Source organism: Taudactylus pleione, unplaced genomic scaffold (assembly GCF_031769625.1).
Source record: "Taudactylus pleione unplaced genomic scaffold, aTauple2 ptg000275l, whole genome shotgun sequence".
Taxonomy (NCBI): Eukaryota; Metazoa; Chordata; class Amphibia; order Anura; family Myobatrachidae; genus Taudactylus; species Taudactylus pleione.
This window is the reverse complement of record NW_028284677.1, coordinates 3,113,571-3,134,497: the sequence shown is the minus strand read 5'-3', so window position 1 is coordinate 3,134,497 and position 20,927 is coordinate 3,113,571. Positions and strand designations below refer to the sequence as shown.

At 44.7% G+C, this 20,927-nt stretch overlaps 1 protein-coding gene across 1 annotated transcript in view; it reads left to right on the top strand.

The window, feature by feature from the left end:
* LYST (lysosomal trafficking regulator) overlaps nucleotides 1-20,927 on the top strand; it is a 507,705-nt gene that overhangs the window by 12,589 nt on the left and 474,189 nt on the right. The window contains exon 2 of the mRNA XM_088481579.1: nucleotides 10,311-10,500. Within this exon, the coding sequence (XP_088337705.1) occupies nucleotides 10,311-10,500 (190 nt within the window). The remainder of the gene's footprint in view (nucleotides 1-10,310; nucleotides 10,501-20,927) is intronic.

The following is a 20,927-nucleotide window of genomic DNA, read 5'->3' as shown; positions in this document are numbered from 1 at the left end:
CTGGTAAACAAATGGTGTCTACCAGAAATAGATCTCATGGCATCACTTCACAACCACAAGGTCACCAGGTACGGGTCCGGGTCCAGAGACCCACCAGCAGCCTTTGTGGATGCACTGGTTGTAAGATGGGACTTCGCTTTGGCATAACTCTTTCCTCTGATTTCTCTACTTCCAAGAGTTCTCAGGAAACTGAAGTAGAAAGGCGGAACAGTAATACTGGTGGCTCCAACTTGGCCCAGACGTCATTGGTTCACCAACATACAGAAACTGTCCGTAGACAGTCCGTATTCTCTTCCTCTATGGCAGGATCTGCTAACGCAGGGTCCCTGCCGACATCCGGACTTACCTTGTCTGGCTTTTCCGGAGTGGCTCTTGAATCTTCCATCCTAAGAGCAAAAGGTTTTTCTAGTTCTGTAATTCAAAAGATGCTTAGGGCACGGAAGCCCGCATCTATTACAGAGTTTGGTATTCTTTTGGTCAATGGTTTTCCCATTAGAAGTATGATCCTAAAGTGTTCAGAATTTCCAGGGTACTGGCTTTTCTTCAGGAGGGGTTAGACAGCGGTCTCTGCCTGGTCACTTTTAGAGTGCAGGTTTCTGCACTGTCAATCTGGTTCCAGGGGAAGATTGCCTCATTACCAAATGTTAGAATGTTTTTCCAAGGAGTCCTGCAAGTTCAGCCTCAGTAGCACAATGGGATTTGTCTTTGGTTCTTAAGGGGCTACAAGCTCCTCCATTTTAACCTCTATACTCTGTAGATTTGAAGTGGTTGGCTATCTCTTCTGCTCGCAGTCTCTCTGATTTAGCAGCGCTTTCTTGTCGCTCTCCATTTTTGATTTCTCTTTCATCCACTAGGGGATACTAGAGGTGCTTACGCTGGGTATAGAGGTGTGGATAACTGGAGCTGGCATTTTAAATAATTTAGTGTGAAGCTCCTCCCCCACTATGCCCCATCAGACCTCAGTGTAGAAAAGCTGGTCACTAATATACATTTTGATTTTATTTTAATATTTTATGAGCATCTTTTATGCCAATTTAGGTACTCTTCGCCATCTATCTAAAATGTGGTGTCCGGGTACCCGGCGCCCTGATGTTTTAGAAAACATCAGGAAGTAGTGCACAGGGCTTATTCTAAAAGCACCTGACAGCTCCTTACTGCCACAGCAAGTCTTCACACAGAAGAAGAGAAAACTATGCTGCACTGGTGAGAGAGACTCCAGGGGACACGCAGCGAGTTTCAAGCTGCGTATCCCCCGGCTCCCGTCCCGCTGTCGGCACTACACTACACTGTGCTGTGTTATGTAAGCTGTGTATGCACAGCGCTACACGCGGCTCCCTGCTTCGTCCCTCTCCCCGCTGATACACGTGTAGTGCGGAGGGGGAGGTAATGGCCACATAGCAGCCATACTTGGGGCCCTAGAGGCAAAGGGGGCGGAGCCATGTCATCTATATGCAGCAAGCGGCTGTAGAAAACAGCGTGGCTGACTTTTTTTAAACTATTGAATGCCTACATCTCTCCTTTATACAGGAAGTGTGCAGCATACCTACAGAAGGCTGGATTCTCTTGCTCCCATCCCTATACTGCAGAGTGCAGCTACAAGTTAACAGAAGCACAGAAGGCTCTGGTACGGAGGCTGTGCGTAATTTACTGGGGTGTAAGTGCAGGGAATATGATCTGTGGGAAGGGAGTGGGGTGTATCTCCTCTGTGTCCCAAGCCAAACTTCCGTTTCATTACTTCTGTTTATACTCTGTCCCTCTGTGTGTGGTGACTGTGTATATCCATGTCAAACAGAACAGACAAACATCTTTTGAGACGCCTTTGTTCTAAGTGTAACAACAAACGAACCAAACCGCATGCTACTGGGTCCACGTTATGTGATGCTTGTATAGCAATTGATCCACCTATGGCTATTACTGCCTCACCTGCTTCTCCATGGGCCGCTGACATGGTAGGAGTAATGATGGATTTAACGTCAGCGTTAGCTGAGGCACGTAAGTCTCAACCTCCCTGGGTTGTGTCACAATTGGTGTTTGTGATTTACCTGACTCTGGTGATGAAACGGATTCAGCGGAGACCAACTTGACTGGAACTATGGGTAATGTGAATAGCTCTTTTAACATAAGAATTGGATTGCAGTGAGAACTGCCTTTGATGATGAATGACTGGAACTGGAAACTTGAAACGTTTGAGTGGGACCAGAAGGAACTTGGAGGAACCGGACTGGGACCGGTAGGAAGGCATACTAAGCTGGACGGGGTACCAGTAGATGGGCTTGCAGACGGATGGTAGCATGGAAGCTACTTGGTGCGGCTGGGAAGCCGTGTAGAGACTGATGGTAGCACGGGGGCTACGTGGAGTGGCTAGGGAGTCGTAAGGTGAGCGGTGGTAGCTCGGGAGCTACTTGGTGCGGCTAGTGAGCCATGAGGTGAACGGTGGTAGCACGGGAGCTACTAGGTGTGGCTGGGTAACCGTAAGGAGACTGATGGTAGCTCGGAAGCTACTTGGAGCGGCTAGGGAGCCGTGAGGTGAGCGATAGTAGCACGGGAGCTACTTGTTGCGGCTAGGGAGCCGTAAATGGTTGGTTGGTAGCGAGGAAGCTACTTGTCGCGGCTAGGGAGCCGTTGGTGGTAGCATGGAAGCTACTGGTTGCGGCTTGGGAACCGTAGTTGATAGATGGTAGCATGGAAGCTACTGGTTGCGGCTTGGGAGCCGTAGATGATAGATGGCAGCGTGGAAGCTACTTGTTGCGGCTTGGGAGCCGTAGATGATGGTGGCGTGGAAGCTACTGGTTGCGGCTTGGGAGCCGTAGATGATAGATGGTAGCTTGGAAGCTACTGATTGCGGCTTGGGAAGTCGAATGGAGATGGCGGTAGCAGGATTGCTGGACACAGCAGGTTTTCAGATAGAACTGGTCTAGGAACCATGAGGAGCCTGGGATACACTTGTACTCAGAGGTACTGCTGTAGCATAAGTTGTACACCACGGAACGTAACGAGATGTTCAGCCTCAGAATGCTATCAGGGGAGGATATATATACCCTGGGTCTGGCAGCAATTGGATGATACGGACAGGTGGTCTGGTGCAGGTTATGGGTACAGCGGTGTCCGCATCCTCCACTTCCTACCAAAGACCGACACAAAAGCGTCCTTTATCGACACTTCTTCAGTCAGAAAAGTTAGACGAAGAATTCCTCGCTATGGAGGATACCGAAGAAGGTGAATTGGAGGAAGCGTTACAGGACGATACCCCTCAAGAGTTAGAGTCCACCTCTCCCGGGGTGGAATCTCTAATTTTGGTGGTCAGAAAAATCCTTAATTTACCTGAGGATATAATTCCTGCATCCCAGGAGTGTGAACTATTTCATGAACAACCAAAGAGCTCGGCAGTTTTTCCGTTCTCACAGCAACTTCAACAGCAGCTCTCAGTGGCCTGGAAACAATCGGAGAAACTGTTCCAAATTCCGTGCCGGTTTCCGTCTAGCTACCCTTTTCCATCATCCATGATGGAGAAGTGGGAAACACGCTAAGATCTATTTACGTCTACTAGCAGAACACATCCGTAAATCTGCAGTTTACCTGGGAGAAGCATCAGAAGATATCAGTCAGATTAGTGCTCGCATATCTGCTTCTGCTAACCCAGAATCCAGGGGGGGGGGGGGGTTGTGTGTGTGTCTTCCTTCCTCCCATCAACTGCACCAGCTCACAGAAAATCTTACACTGGACCTTCGTTTCATTCCTTTCCAGAACATCGACGAGGTATGCAACGAGGTATGGTGTTTTACTCAAACCTGTTTGTAGTACCCAAACCGGATGGCTTGGTCAGGCCCATCTTGAACCTCAAGTCCTTCAACCTGTATCTGAAGATGTATTGTTTCAAAATGGAGTCTCTGCAGTCCGTCAATGCGAGCTTGGAACCAGGGGAGTTCATATTATCCCTGGATATCAAGGATGCTCATCTCCATGTTCCCATCTGGGAACCACACCAGGCCTTTCGCCTTTCTGCGTTTTACCATATTGAAAGATCATTATCAGTTTCGGGCATTGCCGTAAAGGTTATCCTCGGCACCCCGCATCTTCACCAAAAACATTTCAATCATTATTGCTCTCCATCAGTCATCGGGAGTGAACATAATCCCTTATTTGGACGACCTGTTACTCAAGGCTCCATCGGTATCTCTTCTATCAAATCATGCATATCACACTCTAATCCAACACGGTTGGATAATCAACTTCAAGAAATCAAATCTCAATCCGTCACAGAAACTCCTGTTTCTGGGCATGATCTTGGATACGGATCACAGAGGATCTTTCTTCCAATAGACAAAGCCCGGGATATCTAGTTGTTAGTTCAGCTGGTCCTCGGACCAATGAAGGTGTCCCTGCTTCTTTGTCTGTGTCTCTTGGGGAAGATGGTAGCTGCTTTTGAGGCACTACAGTTCGGGCGGTTCCACTCCAGGGTGTATCAGCTGGACCTACTAGTACAGGGGTCAGGGTCTCATCTGCTTCTACATCGGTAGATCCGTCTGAGCACGGTTACCAGAGTGGCCCTTCTCTGGTGGACACAATCCAACAATCTTTTAGTGGGCCGAATATTCGGATTGTGGGACTGGATCATCATAACAACGGATGCTTGCATTCGAAGATTGGGAGCAGTAGTCCTCGATTATCACTTTCAGGGTCGATGGTCCCCTCTAGAACAGAAGTCGCCCATAATTGTGTTGGAACTCAGAGGAGCGATTTACAATGCTCTGATAGAAGCAACAGAGTTTCTAAGGAGTCGTCCAGTAAGAGTTCAGTCTGACAACGCGACGTTCGTCGCGTACATCAACCGTCAAGGAGGGACTCTGAGTCGCATGGCCATGCGAGAAATAACTCAGGTCCGCTGGTGGGCCGAGAATCAGTCAGTAATCCTGTTGGCGGTATTCATCTTGGGTGTGGACAGCTGGGAAGCAGATTACCTAAACCGCCAGGATATCCATCCCCGGGAATGGAAGCTTCATCGAAACGCGTTCAACTCGCTAATACGTCGATGGCGATGTCCTCAGGTGGACCTCATGGCATCACGATTGAATTGTCAGCTTCCAATATACGTGTCAAGAACTCGAGATCAGCAGGCAGAGGCAGTAAATGCTCTGACAGTTCCTTGGATCTACGACTTTGTGAGTCAGCCTCTGTCATTCTCGTGGCTCCGAACTGTCCTCGGAGAAGTTGGTTCTCGGACCTTCAGTCTCTATTGTCAGATGATCCATGGCCCCTTCCTCTGCGCCCGGATCTTCTACAGTAGGGTCCTTTCATACACCCCAACCTAGCGCAACTGCGTTTAATGGGGTGGCTCTTCAAACAGATATCCTAAGACGCAGAGGCAACCCAGACTCTTATTCTCACCATGCTACGTGCCAGGAAACCAGTTTCGGCTGCGCATTATCATCGCATCTGGCATTCTTATATCTCATGGTGTTCCAGTCGGGGTCTTCCATCTAGGACTTTTCGGTTGTCCCGGTTTCTGCTTTTTATTCAGACAGGTCTGGATTCTGGCTTTTGTCTTGGAACTTTAAAGGTGCAGGTTTCTGCCCTTTCCATTTTCTTTCAACGGAAATTGGCCCTTATTCCTGAGGTGCAGATGTTTCTTCAGGGGTTCTTGCGTGTGCAGCTTCCTTTTGTACCTCCGATAGCTTCCTGGGACTTGAACTTAGTGCTTCTGTTTCTTCAGTCGTCCATGTTTTGAACCTTTTAGAAGAGGTTGATATTAAGTACTTGTCTTGGAAGACGGTCCTCCTCCTGGCTCTAGCTTCAGCTTGTAGAGTTTCGGAATTGAGTGCTCTGTTCTATAAGCCACCTTACCTTGTGTTTCATGCTGATAGGGCGGAACTCTGGACGTTAGCCGCCTTTCTTCCCAAGGTAGTGTCGGCTTTCCATATTAATCAGCCTATTGTGGTACCGTCTTTGGGGAAGGACTCTGGTGGTTCTTCTACCTTGGTTCTGGTTAGAGCTCTCCACATCTATGTTGACAGGACAGTGTCCCTCTGTAAGTCTGAGTCGTTTTTTGTACTCTATGATGTGGTTCGGAGGGGTTGACCAGCGTCTAAGCAGACTTTGGCACGTTGGTTCTGGCTGACTATTCATTAGGGTTATGTTGGTGCCGACCGTCTGCCTCCTTCGTCCATTTCAGCTCATTCAAAACGTTCTGTGGGTGCCTCATGGGCGGCCGGGAGGGGAACTTCCACGTCACAATTGTGCCTTGCGGCCACTTGGTCTTCAGTTCACATGTTTGTCAAGTTTTACAAATTTGATACGTTTACTGCTTCGGCATCCCGTTTTGGCCGCATTGTTCTGCAGGTGCCACAGAGCGCTCCCGCCCATGGGGATAACTTTGGGATGTCCCCAACATAAGCACCTCCAGTGTCTCCTAGTGGATGAAAGAGAAATGGGATTTTGGTACCTACTGGTAAATCCTTTTCTCTGATTCAACAGGGAACAATGGACGCCCACCTCTGCGCTCTTAGCCTGTCTGTTCGGCTTGTTCCGTATGTTGTATGATTCGGTTATTGTGTGTTCTCTCATTTTTACTCCGCTTGTTCTCCATCGCGTCTCGGTCTTCATTTTCTAAACTAAGAGCTGATGGGGCATAGAAGGGGAGGAGCTTCACACTTTGCCAGCTACAGTTATCCACGCCTCTATACCCAGCGTAAGCACCTCCCGTGTCCCCTGTGGAATCAGAGAAAAGGATTTACCGGTAGGTACCAAAATCCAATATTTTCACCATGATAAAGCTGTTCTTCGTATGAAGTAGGGTTACCTTCCTAAGGTAGTGTCCAGTTTTCATGTAAATGAAGAAATTGTAGCTCTAGATCTTTCTGTAGGTGAAGCCTCCCTGGATGTAGTTCGTGCTCTCCGTATCTATGTGGAGTGCACAAACTCTGTTACAAAACGAGCATTTCATTTTCTATTCTATGGTGTTCACAAACGAGGATCGTCGGCTAATAGGCAGACTCTGGTGAGATGGCTACGCATGAGACTCTCTCTCTCTCAGGTGTACACACAGGCTGATCTCCCTGTCCCAAGCATGGTGACAGCACATTCTACTCTGTCTCTAGGGCCATCGGGGGCATTTAGTCGTGGTGCCTCTGCTGAGCAATTGTGCAAGGCAGCCACGTGGTCTTTTGTCCACACTTTTCTTAAGTTCTATGCCTTTGATACTTTTGCCTCTCAGGATGCTTCCTTTGGGTGACAAGTTCTCCTTTCTGCTCAGGAGCATCCCCCACCCTAGGGGAACTGATTTAGGACGTCCCCATGGTATCTCTATGGACCATGAAGAAGATAATTACAGTTATGGTAGGTACCTAGGTAACGCCTTTTTCGTGGTTCATAGGGTCCACAGGGCACCCACCCTGATGCACTTGGCTGCATGGGTAATTATTTCCTTTCGGTCATCGATTCCCTCATTTTGTGTAAGTGTGTTTCTGGTGTATGTATGATTGCTCTTTCTTCTCCTGTCTTGAGGCTTGTTAACTAAACTGGAGGCCTATGGCTAGGGGCGGGGTATATATGGAGGAGGACCCGAGGCACTGTGGGAGCTGAAGCTTTAACTGTTTGATGCCTGGATCTCGCCAACCATAATATCCCCCATGGTATCTCTGTGGACCCTATGGACCTCAAAGAAAAGGAGTTATCTAGGCAAGTCTACCATAATAATTTTAAGCACATCCACATATATTTCTGTTTCCGCTTTTTTTTTTAATTTATAGTATTTTAGCAAATATATTTACTTGTATGTATATGTTTGATCACCGTTTAATTTTTTGGCATCTTGCAAGAGGACAAATGTGGTCAAACCATGAAAATGCAGGTTTGACCACATTTCTCATATGCACCAAGCTTTTCAATGCATTGCATTCCGGGGTTTGGTTGTGGTGGGTAACGCCATCTCCTAACTGTGTTAGGGAGAGTGCTGTGAGAGGGATTCAATCGGATGCGCATAAGGACGCCAGAAGGGCTTCTGGGTCTTATACCCGGAAGTCCCTCATTCGCAAAGGGCTGCTTTTACAGAGAGATTGGCCCTTTGTGCATACCTTAATGTATACTAGCATCGCCAGCATGCATGCGTAGAGCGGCGGGATGCATCGCATCCCGAATGCGATGCGTCATGCATCCCGGCTATTGTGTTTACACACACAACGCGGTTGTTTTGATAGTGTTTTTATATACAGGGTTCCAGTTACTCTATATAGGTGTTGAGTACTCGCAAGAAGCAATAGCATTGGCTATGTCTGTATAGTAAGCACTTAGTATATATAGTTTTCTCCTTGTTTGCTTACCATAAAGTGTTTGACTGTTTCCTGTCTAATGGATTTAGCCACTGTACTAATAGTGTTAGGATTTGAACAGAAATATTTCTTTGCATTTAATTTTATCTTTAGGTATTAATGCAGTGGTTCCCAAAGTGTGCGCCATGGCACCCTGGGGTGCCTCAGGACACTTGTAGGGGTGCCTCAGGTTGGTGGTCCAGCACCAAATAAACTTTTATTCATGGTCATTGTAATGTAAATATGTGGACAAACAAAAGCTCAAACCTGTCCACCACCACATAACTGAACCTAAGGATGACATATAAGCACAATTTACTTCACTTTACTACATTTTTCTGAATTTCTCAATAACATACTTTTGCTGATATTCTAGGGGGCCGTGATTGAAAAACGTTTGGGAACCACTGTATTAATGCATTCGTTGGGGTAGATTCAAATAGGTGGGAGTTTAAGAGTGCAAGTTTTTTTTTTTAAAATTAAACTCATGTTTACATCTCCCCATACCTGTCCCACATAATTTACACCTCACCATACCTGTGCCACATAATTTACACCTCACCATACCTGTGCCACATAATTTACACCTCACCATACCTGTCCCACATCATTTACACCTCACCATACCTGTGCCACATAATTTACACCTCCCCATACCTGTGCCACATAATTTACACCTCCCCATACCTGTGCCACATTATTTACACCTCCCCATACCTGTGCCACATAATTTACACCTCCCCATACCTGTGCCACATAATTTACACCTCCCCATACCTGTGCCACATAATTTACACCTCCCCATACCTGTGCCACATCATTTACACCTCCCCATACCTGTGCCACATCATTTACACCTCCCCATACCTGTGCCACATCATTTACACCTCCCCATACCTGTGCCACATCATTTACACCACCTCATACCTGTGCCACATCATTTACACCTCACCATACCTGTGCCACATCATTTACACCTCACCATACCTGTGCCACATCATTTACACCTCCACACACCTGTGCCACATCATATACACCTCCCCATACCTGTGCCACATAATTTACACCTCCCCATACCTGTGCCACATAATTTACACCTCCCCATACCTGTGCCACATAATTTACACCTCCCCATACCTGTGCCACATAATTTACACCTCCCCATACCTGTGCCACATAATTTACACCTCCCCATACCTGTGCCACATAATTTACACCTCACTATACCTATTGTTCTCTCTAGCTCCGAGGATAGAGTGAACACTAGAGCTAGAGAGGGCATTTCTGTGCCTGCTGAAAGGGGGCGTGGACATTGAAAAGGGGGCGTGTTTAAGACACTTTCACCTTTTCGTCACTCTTGGGGGCGTGCCTGTCACTTAATGACACGTTGGGCAGCCCCCAAGCGCTGCTGACAAGTAGAATAGATGCCCGGCGCATGCGCCCAGTGTCTATTCACCGGCGGTGATCGGCACATTTCCTCACCCACGGGACACTGCGACCCGCGGGTGAAGATGGCACCCGCAGGCTGTCTTAGCGGTGCACTGCACGGTGAGGCCAGGGTGCTTTTTGCCCTCCAGAAGGAGGGCAGGGCACAGTGCTCCGCTAAAACAGCCTAGCGGGAACGCTATATACCTGTCCAACATCATTTACACCTCACCGTACCTGTCCACATCATTTAACCCATTATTGAGCCTTTTAGAGAAATTCACCTGAAAACTGCCATGGGAGCTGTGTACCAGAGGTTCTACACTGTCCCAACAGTTTTTCCTTGAAGATGAAGATTTTCCCTACCTTTTTCACCTGCTCTGGGGTGTGCACAAACAGAACACAAATTCCCTTTGAAAAAGAAATGAAAGGTTGCAATTGAATTGCAGTTCGAGTTTCCCGTGAGAATGACTCGCAGGACCAAACATGCACAGTTGAATTCCCCCCATTATGACTAATGTCTGCAAATTATGTTCCATATACAGAAATTACATCTTGATTTTTTTTTTTTTTTTATTACAGCTTCATCATGAACAGCTACTGCAATGTCATAGCTCGAGAATTTTTGTCAGATGTTAACAAGCTGTGCAGTGTGGGAAGAGAGATCAGGGATGATGAAGAAGAGGAAAGCCACATGGCAGTACTTGTTGAATACCTCATGAAAGGGCGTGGACTTTTTCTGCTCAATACTCTCAATAGCAGTGTTGATCAGGTAACTATAATAAGCTACCTTTGACATTTTATTCAGATAATCCAGGTTTGAAATTGAGTCTGCAGAACATAATTTGTTTTATTTATGTAATTAATTTCATAGTACTATAAAATCAAGTTTACTTGCCCTGTATTCGTGCACACTTAGGGGGAGATTCAATTTCGTGCAATGCTGAAAAGCCCCTGGAAGGAGTTACCAGAGACATTCATTTGACAGCATTGTGCTGATTTTCATGGTTTTGTGATGTTTTTACAATACCACAATGTAATTTGATCTGTGCATGCGCGGAGGTCAGACTGCAGATGTGCGGGTCCTGATCTTCGTTCTCGTTCGCAGTGCCTCACATCTATAGCATTGACATGGGATGCCGGGTGCCGCGGGGGGGGGGGGGGGGGGGTTAGGTTTAGGGCTTCCGGGGGGGGGGGGGGGGTTAGGCACCACCCCAGGAGGGTTAGGGTTAGGCTAGGGAAGGGGGGGGGTTAGGGTTAGGCACCCCCGGGGGGAGGTTAGGGTTAGGCACCCCCGGGCGGAGGTTAGGGTTAGGCACCCCCCCGGGGGACTTAGGTTTAGGCAGCGGAGAAGGGGGGTTAGGTTTAGGCACTTGGGGGGGAGGTTAGGGTTAGGCACCCCTAAGGGAGGGTCAGGGGGGTAGGTTGGGTTAGTTAATACTTTCCTGGGGACGATTGGGATTTCCAGTGCTGTCTGGCTGCCGGGATCTCTTCCTCTGTCGGCCTGACGCTGCCGGTGTCATGCCATGTGGCCGGCGGTATTACATAGCGATTCCGTATATTAGACACTCACGCTCCACACTCAGTGCGTCCTGTAGCTGTTGGTTTCAGGAGGGTTTGGGTCAGTCTCCCTGTATACCTCTCCTTTGGGTTAGGTATATAGTGCTATGTATCCTACCATTCCTTTGTGTTTGAGTAGTTGATTTTAGAGTAGATTGTAATTTTATTACATATGCATTGTATGTGACTGCTAGCTGCTGTATTGACACTGTCCTTTCTTCTTCTTTCCTCCATGGCAGCCTACACCTTGGGCATAGGACCTGTTTCCCCTAGTATAGATAAGATGTTATTTCAGGGACCGCCCCCTCATCTTATATAATCCAGCCCCTTCCTCTGGTCCCTTGTCTTTTTTTCCTGTCTCCAGCAGTATAGAGAAGGATCGGGAAGTTTGTTGTTTTTACTATAGCATGGGACTTAAAATTCTAGCCCAGTAAATGCCGCAGCTGAGGTGGTGTGGTTCCCCAGAGGGACGACATGAAGGTGGTGTGCAGCGGACCTACCCGGAGGAAAGCTGACACCCGCCTTGTCCAGGTAGAGCCTCCAAAGCGGTAGGCTGAAACAAAAACACAGAACCGCGAGTACACAGATATGTCTGTGAATGACAAGCAGGAGGTTGCGCCGGACCAGGAGCCATGCGCGTGACCTCTGTTAAGGATTATGGGATACAAATTGGCGTTGCACACCGGATGCAGGTATACTGCCTGTTTTCTCTTCTGTCATCTACAAATGGGAAAATCGTAGCGTGCTATAGCATGGATGCAGGACCTTCTCCTCAACAACCAAATAGTGCCCAGCTGAGGTAAGTCCCTTCAGTGGGCTTTCATATGGATTATGTTAGCTAGTTTATGTTAGTGATAGGGTATTTTGGTTTTTTTCTGTTTAGTGTGCCTTTGAAAACTGGTGGGGCTAAAAAGAAGGCTAAGACAAAGCATCTAGGATGCCTGTGATACACCATTCTCAGGGACTCAGGGGATCTTGTTTTGTGAGGAATTTGCTCAGAAATATCCTGCACTTGAGATTTCACAACAACCTAACCAGTTTCAGGAATTACTGGACTAGATGAAAAAGTCGTTTGTGTCAAAATAGGATTTTATGTCTATGCAGATGTCTAAAAGATCTAGGTCTGAAACAAGCATTGATTATGATCAGGATATTATCTCTTCTGAACATGGGCTTGAGGAAGAGTGTGATGATTTTTCCAGTGAAGAGTGGAGAGATTTGTGAAGATGTGATAACTTTTTTTAATTTTTGAATTGGTTGAAAGTATGTTGAAAAGTATATATAGAACCATGAATTCTAAAGAAACTCCGGAACAGAAAGATAAGCAGGATGTGTTATTTGAAGATAGAGTAAAAAAGGGCAGAAATTGTCCTGTAATTTTAATTGTGTAGAAAGTATGTATCCTTTTGAGGATCAGGATTTGCTGAATTGGTGCAAGTTACCTAAAGTGGATGCTGCAATTGCAGAATTAATGACGAGAACTACCATCCCATTGGAGGATGGGGCAACATTCAAAGATACCATGGAGAAAAGAATGGAAAATTTATTTAAAAAGTTACATATTTCTACTGCGGTATCCTTGACGTCTGGTGTAGCTATGGCTTCTGTTGCTAGAGCATTAAGACTTTGGAGTTCGAATTTGCATACAGATATTGAAGAGAGAGTATCAAGACAATACCTTTTGGGAAATTTAGAAATCTTGCTGAAAGCTATTGATTTTTTTATGTGAAGCGCCATTGGACAATGTTACATACGCAGCAAGATCTTTTGGCTACAGGTGTAGTAGCAAGGAGAGCATTATGACTAAGAGCTTGGATAGCTGATTGACTACATTACCGTATGAAGGTTCTTTTTGGTTTTGCAGTACATTAGATTCGTTAATACAAATTCTGACTGGAGGTAAATCATATAGGTTACCTTTAGGATAAGCGAAATAGATACCCGTTTGTATCATCAAGGCAGCAGTATAGAGAAGCTACGACGTACAGACCCGGTCATCAGTACAATTAGAAGATATTTTTTAGGAGTCACCACACATTCCTTTCGGCGGAATTTCAGAAGATTCAATTCCAAACCACAATGACTACAAGGCCCCTGTAGAAATAGCAGTAGGAGGAAGGCTGTAACAGTTCACCAATCAATGCATTCAATATATTCACGACAGATGGGTATTGGATGTGGTATCCAAAGGATACTGATTAGAGTTCAAAAAGGAACCAAGAACAGACCAATTTGTATAATCAAGAATGCCAACCACAAAAGTGGGAAGGATTGCTATGGAGGACAGTTTAATAAAACCTATCAATCTTCAAGCAGTAAAAGCAGTACCAGATATAGAAAGGGAAAACAGCTTCTATTCGCCCCTATTTCTGGTAAAGAAACAATCAGGAGAGCTTCAGAACTATTCTAGATCAAAGACTGCTCAACAAATGTATTCAAACAAGAAAATTTCATATGGAAACGTTAAAAATCTATTATAGCAGGTCTCATGCAAAATTACTTTCTAGTATCAATAGATTTAAAGGATGCTTACTTTCACATTCCAGTAAACAAAAGTTATCAGAGGTTTCTAAGGTTCTGTGTAGCAGGAAGACCTTTCCTGTTCACATTTCTTCCCTTCGGTCTATCGACTTCACCATAGGTGTTTACCAAGGCGCTAGTGACTGTGATGGCTCACCTATGGGCCCAGGGGATTATGATCTGGCCTTATCTAGATGACATATTAGTCTCCGGAAGAACAGAGGATATGGTGCGAGACAATGTAGGACAGGTCCTACAATGTTTGCAGACGCTGGTTTGGATTATAAATTGGGACAAGAGTCGTCTGAATCCAGTCCAGATAATAAAGTTTCTAGGGGTTGTGATTAATACCCAGAAATACACAGTCAGTCATTGAGAAGAAAGATGTACAAAGATACAGAATATGGTCAGCCTTATACAGAATCGCGGCATAATTCGCTTCTGTACAGGAATAAGACTACTTGGCATGATATCCTCAACTATAGATATAGTTCATTGGGCAAGGTGGCACATGAGAGATCTACAGTGGGATATTCTAAATTCATTCAGATAAAAATGCCTCTATATCACCACATACGGTTGAGAAGGGACACAATGAAATCCCTAGATTGGTGGAAAAGTGTAAATCTAAAAAAACAGATCAACACTATTGCTTCAACTACAATACCTAGTATTGACGACAGATGCAAGTCAGCTAGGATGGGGAGCACATGTATCACAACAGGTGACATAAGGTTGCTGGACTCCACAGCAAAAGCTATTTTCCTCAAATCGAAGAGAAATGAGGACCATGTGGAAAGCAATACAGTATTTCCAAGAACAACTGAAGGGTGCTCACGTAAGAGAATTCTCCGACATCATGACAGTGGTAACATACATAAATCGTCAGGATAGTACCAGAAGTCGGATCCTCATGAAAGAAGTTTCAAAAATTATAAACTAGGCAAAAAAGTACTTACTTTCCCTTTCAGCACTTCATGTGGCAGGCATGGAAAATGTGATAGCAGACTTCCTGAGCTGGAATCAGATTCTTCTGGGAGAATGGGAACTGAATATAGAAATATTTCGAGAAATAATAAGATGCCAGAGATGTCTTTTTTCTCCGCTCTTGTTTAATTTAGCCATAGACCCTTTTATTACATTTGTTGCAAAAGATACTTTATTTAAAGGTATTGAAATAGGTTCTAGGGAATTTAAACTGACCACATTTGCAGAGTACATTTTATTGTATGTTATGGCCTCCCCGGACTCTTTAACACACATACATACTTCAACTGTTGAAACGGTTTGGGGAAATATCTGGTTTTTAAATAAACTGGGAAAAATCTGTTGCTCTCACTTTAGGAATGAACAACAGTAACTCTAGCAGAATTCATTCAATCCCCTTAACATGGAGAACTGACGGCTTTATTTATTTGGGTGTTTTGCGATTCCTAGGAACCCTCACCTGCTTTATTCTTTAAATTATACACGTATTATACGAGAAATGATGGCGGAATTAGCTGGAAAAAGCTCCCTATATCATACACAGGTAAGGCTAATCTTCTTAAAATGGTCACATTCCGTCACCTTATTATCCAGGTGTTACCTATCACTCTTACTCCTAAGAATATACAGTATATCCATTATTTATTTGGCAGGGTAAAAGGCCGCGAGTTGGATTGATTAACCTGCAACAATCTAAGGAAAACGGAGGCATAAACTTCCCCAATGTCCAATGGTATTCCGAGGCAGCCACATTACGCTACCTTAAAGATTGGCTACACAACTAGGAAAATTACACAAGTTTGGAGAGAGAATTTCTAATTTCAAAAGACCTTATTTCTATTTTACACTTGCATGACCAAGAGATCCCATATCATATTAAAGAGAATCCGTTTCTCTGGCCAGTTAGAAAACTATGGAATACATTACGTCATAAATATAATTTGAATTCCCATAAATCGTTGTATCTGTTGTTCCTGCTGAATCCTGAGTTTCAGGATGGACGGGCAGTACATCCTTTCAATATATGGAAGGCAGGAGGAATAACGAGGGTTGGTTGTCTAGTTGCTGTTTCAGAAAAAAGACCTCTTACATTTAGAGAGGCTACTGAGAAATTTCCTGTGGTTTTATCATACCCGGTAGCATTTGTAGTGGCCCAACACTGTGAGTTTGGTTATCAGACATTTTTCTTCAGCAGAAGAAAACTCTGGCAAAACTCTGTTGATAATTTACTCCAAGCCCCACCATCGGGCAAAGGAGCAATTTCTATAGCTTATAGACATTTCCGACTCCTTTTAGACCACTCAAAAGTTAAGGGAGGTATGAATACTTGGATATCACAATTCCCTGACCTGCAGGTAGATGATCTTTTGAACGCGCATAATAGAATCAACAGGGTTTTGCCATCCTCTATGTATACTGAAATGTCTCTCAATATATTACATAGAGCATACTTGTCTCTGCACAGACAACATCTTATAGGCCTTTCAGATAATAGTAACTGCTTTAAGTGTGGTATACCGGATGCAGATTTATTTCACTGTCTCTGGTCCTGCCCGTTACTTCGGAGATTCTGGTTACAGGTTCGTAATTATGTGCAGGAATATTTAGTAAACTATTTACATCTAACCAGAATGGGAAGTGTTTAGTATCATTCCGAACACTATGCGATTCTCAAAGGGAGGCAGACGTTTGTTGATGGCAATTAGTGCGGCAGCTCACAAATTAATTTTGCAGGTATGGATTCATCGAGAACCCCATACCTTGTCTCTTTTCAAAATAAAAATGTTGTATCTTCTCCGTATGGAATGGGTGGCAGTTACACTGGAAAAGGAAATTAAAACAGGTTTTTTGAAATGTGGGAGAGCTTTATTTTAACATTGTCCTCAATTCTGCAGTTACAGGTCCATAACTCACTATGTAATACATTGTATCTACTGTGCACAGTGGAAGGTAACCCACCTATTTCGGTTGGTGTTTAGGAGGGAGGGACGAGCACAATAGAGAGATTCTGTTCGATAGTATTTTCTTTGCTAATATGATTGGTAATTTTATATTTTGTTTGAATTTTGTTTGCATCTCAGTGTGTATATATGTATATGTATATATATATGTATATTTTTGAATGTTCTAAAACAGAAAATGTGATTTTGATGTACGTATTTGTAGTGTTCCCTCTAGCTCCGGCGGGAGGCAGGGCGCCAGAGCTAGAGAGGGCATGCGCGACCGAGAAGGGGGCGTGGTCATCGGAAAAGGGGGCGTGTCTATAAGGTGCGTCCCCATTTCGTCCCTCTTGGGGGCGTGCCCGGCACTTACGGACACGCCGGGCAGCCCCCAAGCCCTGCAGACAGGGAGAATAGATGCCGGGCGCATGCGCCCGGCGTCTATTCTCCGGCGGTGACCGGGTCACCGCATGTTTCTCCACCCACGGGACACTGCGTCCCACGGGTGAGAACGGCTCCCGCAGGCTGTGAGGGCAGGGCGCTTTTTGCCCTCCTCCTGGAGGGCAGGGTGCTTTTTGCCCTCCAGAAGGAGGGCAGGGCGCCGCTCCCCGCTAAAACAGCCTAGCGGGAACGCTATATTTGTATTTCTCTATTATGCAAAGAAGAGACAATTTTCTTATTGTTTGATACTTGAAATATTTATCTACTGCTTCAATAAAAATAGATAAAAAAAAGAAATAATAAGATTTTGATGTCCAGAAGTGGATCTAATGGCGACAAATGCAAACACAAAACTGCCTCAGTTCTTTTCAAGAAATCAAGTACCAGGGACAATCGGGATAGATGTCTTCTCACAAAAATGTAAGTTTCGCCTAGCATATATCTTTCATCCTTTCCCACTGATATATTGGATATTAAAGAAGATCAAACAGCAGCAAGTGGAGGTAAAAGCGATCTTGCCCTATTAGCCCACAAGAGCCTGGTTCTCAACAGCATTAGAGATAATGGAGGAACCATGGTTGTTACCGGTCAGACAAGACATGTTAAAACAGGGTCTGTTATTACATCAGAACCCAGCAGTACTCAATTTAGCGGTCTGCAGATTGAGAGGAAGATATTGAACCAGAATGGGCTTTCAGAGCAGGTGATAAAGACCCTGTTACAGAGAATGAACTATTGAAGAGATTCTGTCAAGTAATTAAAATAATTTGTCCACAAGTTAAATCCGTTACAGCTCCGTGGGACTTAAATTTAGTCCTGAGAACGTTAATGGTGAAACCATTCGAGCCTTTAGAAGAAGTGTCAGTTAAACATCTAACATTGAAAGTAATTCTCCTAATTGCAACAACATCAGCAAGACGAGTGAGTAAGTGAATTGCAGACCTTGTGGACAGAGGAGCCATATTTGAATATTAGGCCAGACGGAGTAATATTAAGAACAAATCCAGAGTTTATGCCAAAAGTGGTTTCATCTTTTCACTTCAATCAAGAAATTGTGTTACCGGCTTTTTACCCTCAACCAAAAGGAGAACGAATTGAACACATTTGATCTGATCAGAGCTATTTCAGTCTACCTTCAGAGAGTAAGCGGATTCAACAAAGCATTTATTTGTTTTACCATATGCAATTATATGGGGCCATAGTGCGACTAAACAGACTATCGCAAGATGGATAAGAGAAATTATTATCTTTGCATACAATAAAGAAGGGCTTGAAGTGCCGGAAATCCTTAGAGCACACTCGACGAGGGCCGTAGCTACTTGCAGGGCAGCGGTATGGTCCTCGGTACATACATTCACCTTTCGCCATACATTATATCTGTCAAATTCTTGTTTTTGAAATAAGGTGCTTAGGGAAGCACTTAAATAAAATCTTGATATGCAGAAATGATGGTTTGGTCATTGCCCCCCCCCTGTATTTTTAACTTTGGTATGTTCCAAGGTGTAGGCTGCCATGGAGGAACAAAGAAGAAAACATCGGATTATACTTACTGATAATTCTGTTCCTTCGAGAGACTCCATGGCAGCCCATAATTGCCCTCCCTTTAGTGTTTTTTTTTTTCTAGGAACTGATTACAGGGAGACACTCAAAAAGACAATGGACCAGAGGAATGGTCTGGATTATATATGGTGAAGGGACAGTCCCCGAAAAAATTCCTGTCTGTACTATAGGGGAAACGGGTCTTATTCCCAAGGTGTAGGCTTCCATGGAGTCTCTTGAAGAAACTGAATTATCGGTAAGTACAATACGATATTTTATTTTTGTCTGTCAATTATAACTATCACTGTTCTTCTCTCCATCCTCTTGGGGTGGAAGTTTTTCCGAGTACTTCACATTCATTAAGATTTTGTAAAGGCTGTCACATAATCTTGCCTTTTATTTGAACATGTCAAAAGATAAAGGGATACAGGAGGGGGAGCCCTGTGTGCTGGTTTCATGTAAATCATGTATGGCTTATTTGTCCCCTCAGTACATTAAGGATGGTTTGTGTGTTTTCTGTTATAAAGAGCCACCTCACCAGTCTAGTTTACCTGTCCCTGGACAAGAGCCTTCTTGGGTATCTTCTTTGTCCTAGGTAATGAAGCATTCATTTGGCTGCTCCCACTATGCCTCCTTGGATGGGTTGTCCACAGCATGCTATGTTTGCACCTTCTATGCATCTTACCTGGAAGGATGTGTATGGCCATTCTAGTCAGAGTATGGCACCATCTAATGTTGATAGCAGACCAGTAGTCACTAAGGCGTCTAAGCGCAAGTTATCTTTTTATTAGTCTATTCAAAATATGAATTCAGATGATACGCATGGTTCCTCTCCAGGGTCTAGCTCGGGGGAGGAGGACCATCCGTCCACATTGGATGTTCCTGCTTTGGTGAAGGCAGTTAAATCAATCCTAGACATTCAGGGTGATGAACCAGCTTATAGTAAGAAGGCTCCAGTGTTTAATCACCACCGCAAGGTGGTCAAAACGGCATTTCCTGTATCTGAACAGCTCACTGAGCTTATAGATGAGGCATGGGGTAACCCTGACAAACGTTTTTATGAGAATAGCATCGTTGTGTCTTTTCCCGGCTTCTGTATGTACTAAGCGGCAGGTACCTCCTACTGTGGGTGCTCACGTGACGCATTTAATCAGAAATGCTACATTGCCTATTCCGTCAGCATCCTCCCTGAGGGATTCCACGGATAAAAATATTGAAGTATATCTAAAAAACTCTTCATCTGCTGTTACTTGTCCAGCTATGGCTGGAGCCTGGGTAGTCAAAGCTGTTTGAGAATGGATGGGAGCATTGAAAAATTCTCTACCAAATGTTACCAGAGAACAGATTATGTATATCTCCCACATACAGGAAGCAGCTTCTATCTGGGAGATAGCAGCTGTAGATGCTGGAATTTTAGCTTCAAAAGCATCAGCAGCATCAATAGTGGCACGCAGGGCCCTTTGGTGAAGATCCTGGAAAGCTGATACAAGATCTAGGAAGGCACTGGAAGTTTTACCTTCTATGGAAAAGTACTTTTTGGAGCAGAGTTGGATAAAATTATAGCTACTCTGGCGGCTTCAAAGTCAGCAGGTCTACCATCTACGGCAGCTATAAAATCTAGGCAGGTTTCTTTTCGGTCCTTCTGTTCTCGGACGAGCAAAGGAACAGCCTTCCTCCAAGACATCTAGTTTTCGCAAAATATCAATGTGACAAACTAAGAGGTCTGGCCTGGCAAGACGCCCAGCTTCTAAGCCGGACGACAAGCCCTCTGCCTGATGGGCCGGGCCTCCTCCTGGGGGATCCCAGGGTGGGAGGCTGACTACTTCAGGTTGTGGATTGTTGGTGTCAAACAACAACAGATACAGTGCATCCGGAAAGTATTCACAGCGCTTCACTTTTTCCACAATTTATGTTGCGGCCTTATTCCAAAATGGAATAAATTCATTTTTGTCATCAAAATTCTACACACAATACCCCATAATGACAACATGTATAAAGTTTTTTTTGAGATTTTTGCAAATGTAATTAAAAAGAAAAACTAAGAAATCACATGTACATAAGTATTCACAGCCTTTGCTCAATACTTTGTTGATGCACCTTTGGCAGCAATTACAGCCTCAAGTCTTTTTGAATATGATGCCACAAGCTTGGCACACCTATCTTTGGGCAGTTGCACCCATTCCTCTTTGCAGCACCTCTCAAGCTCCATCAG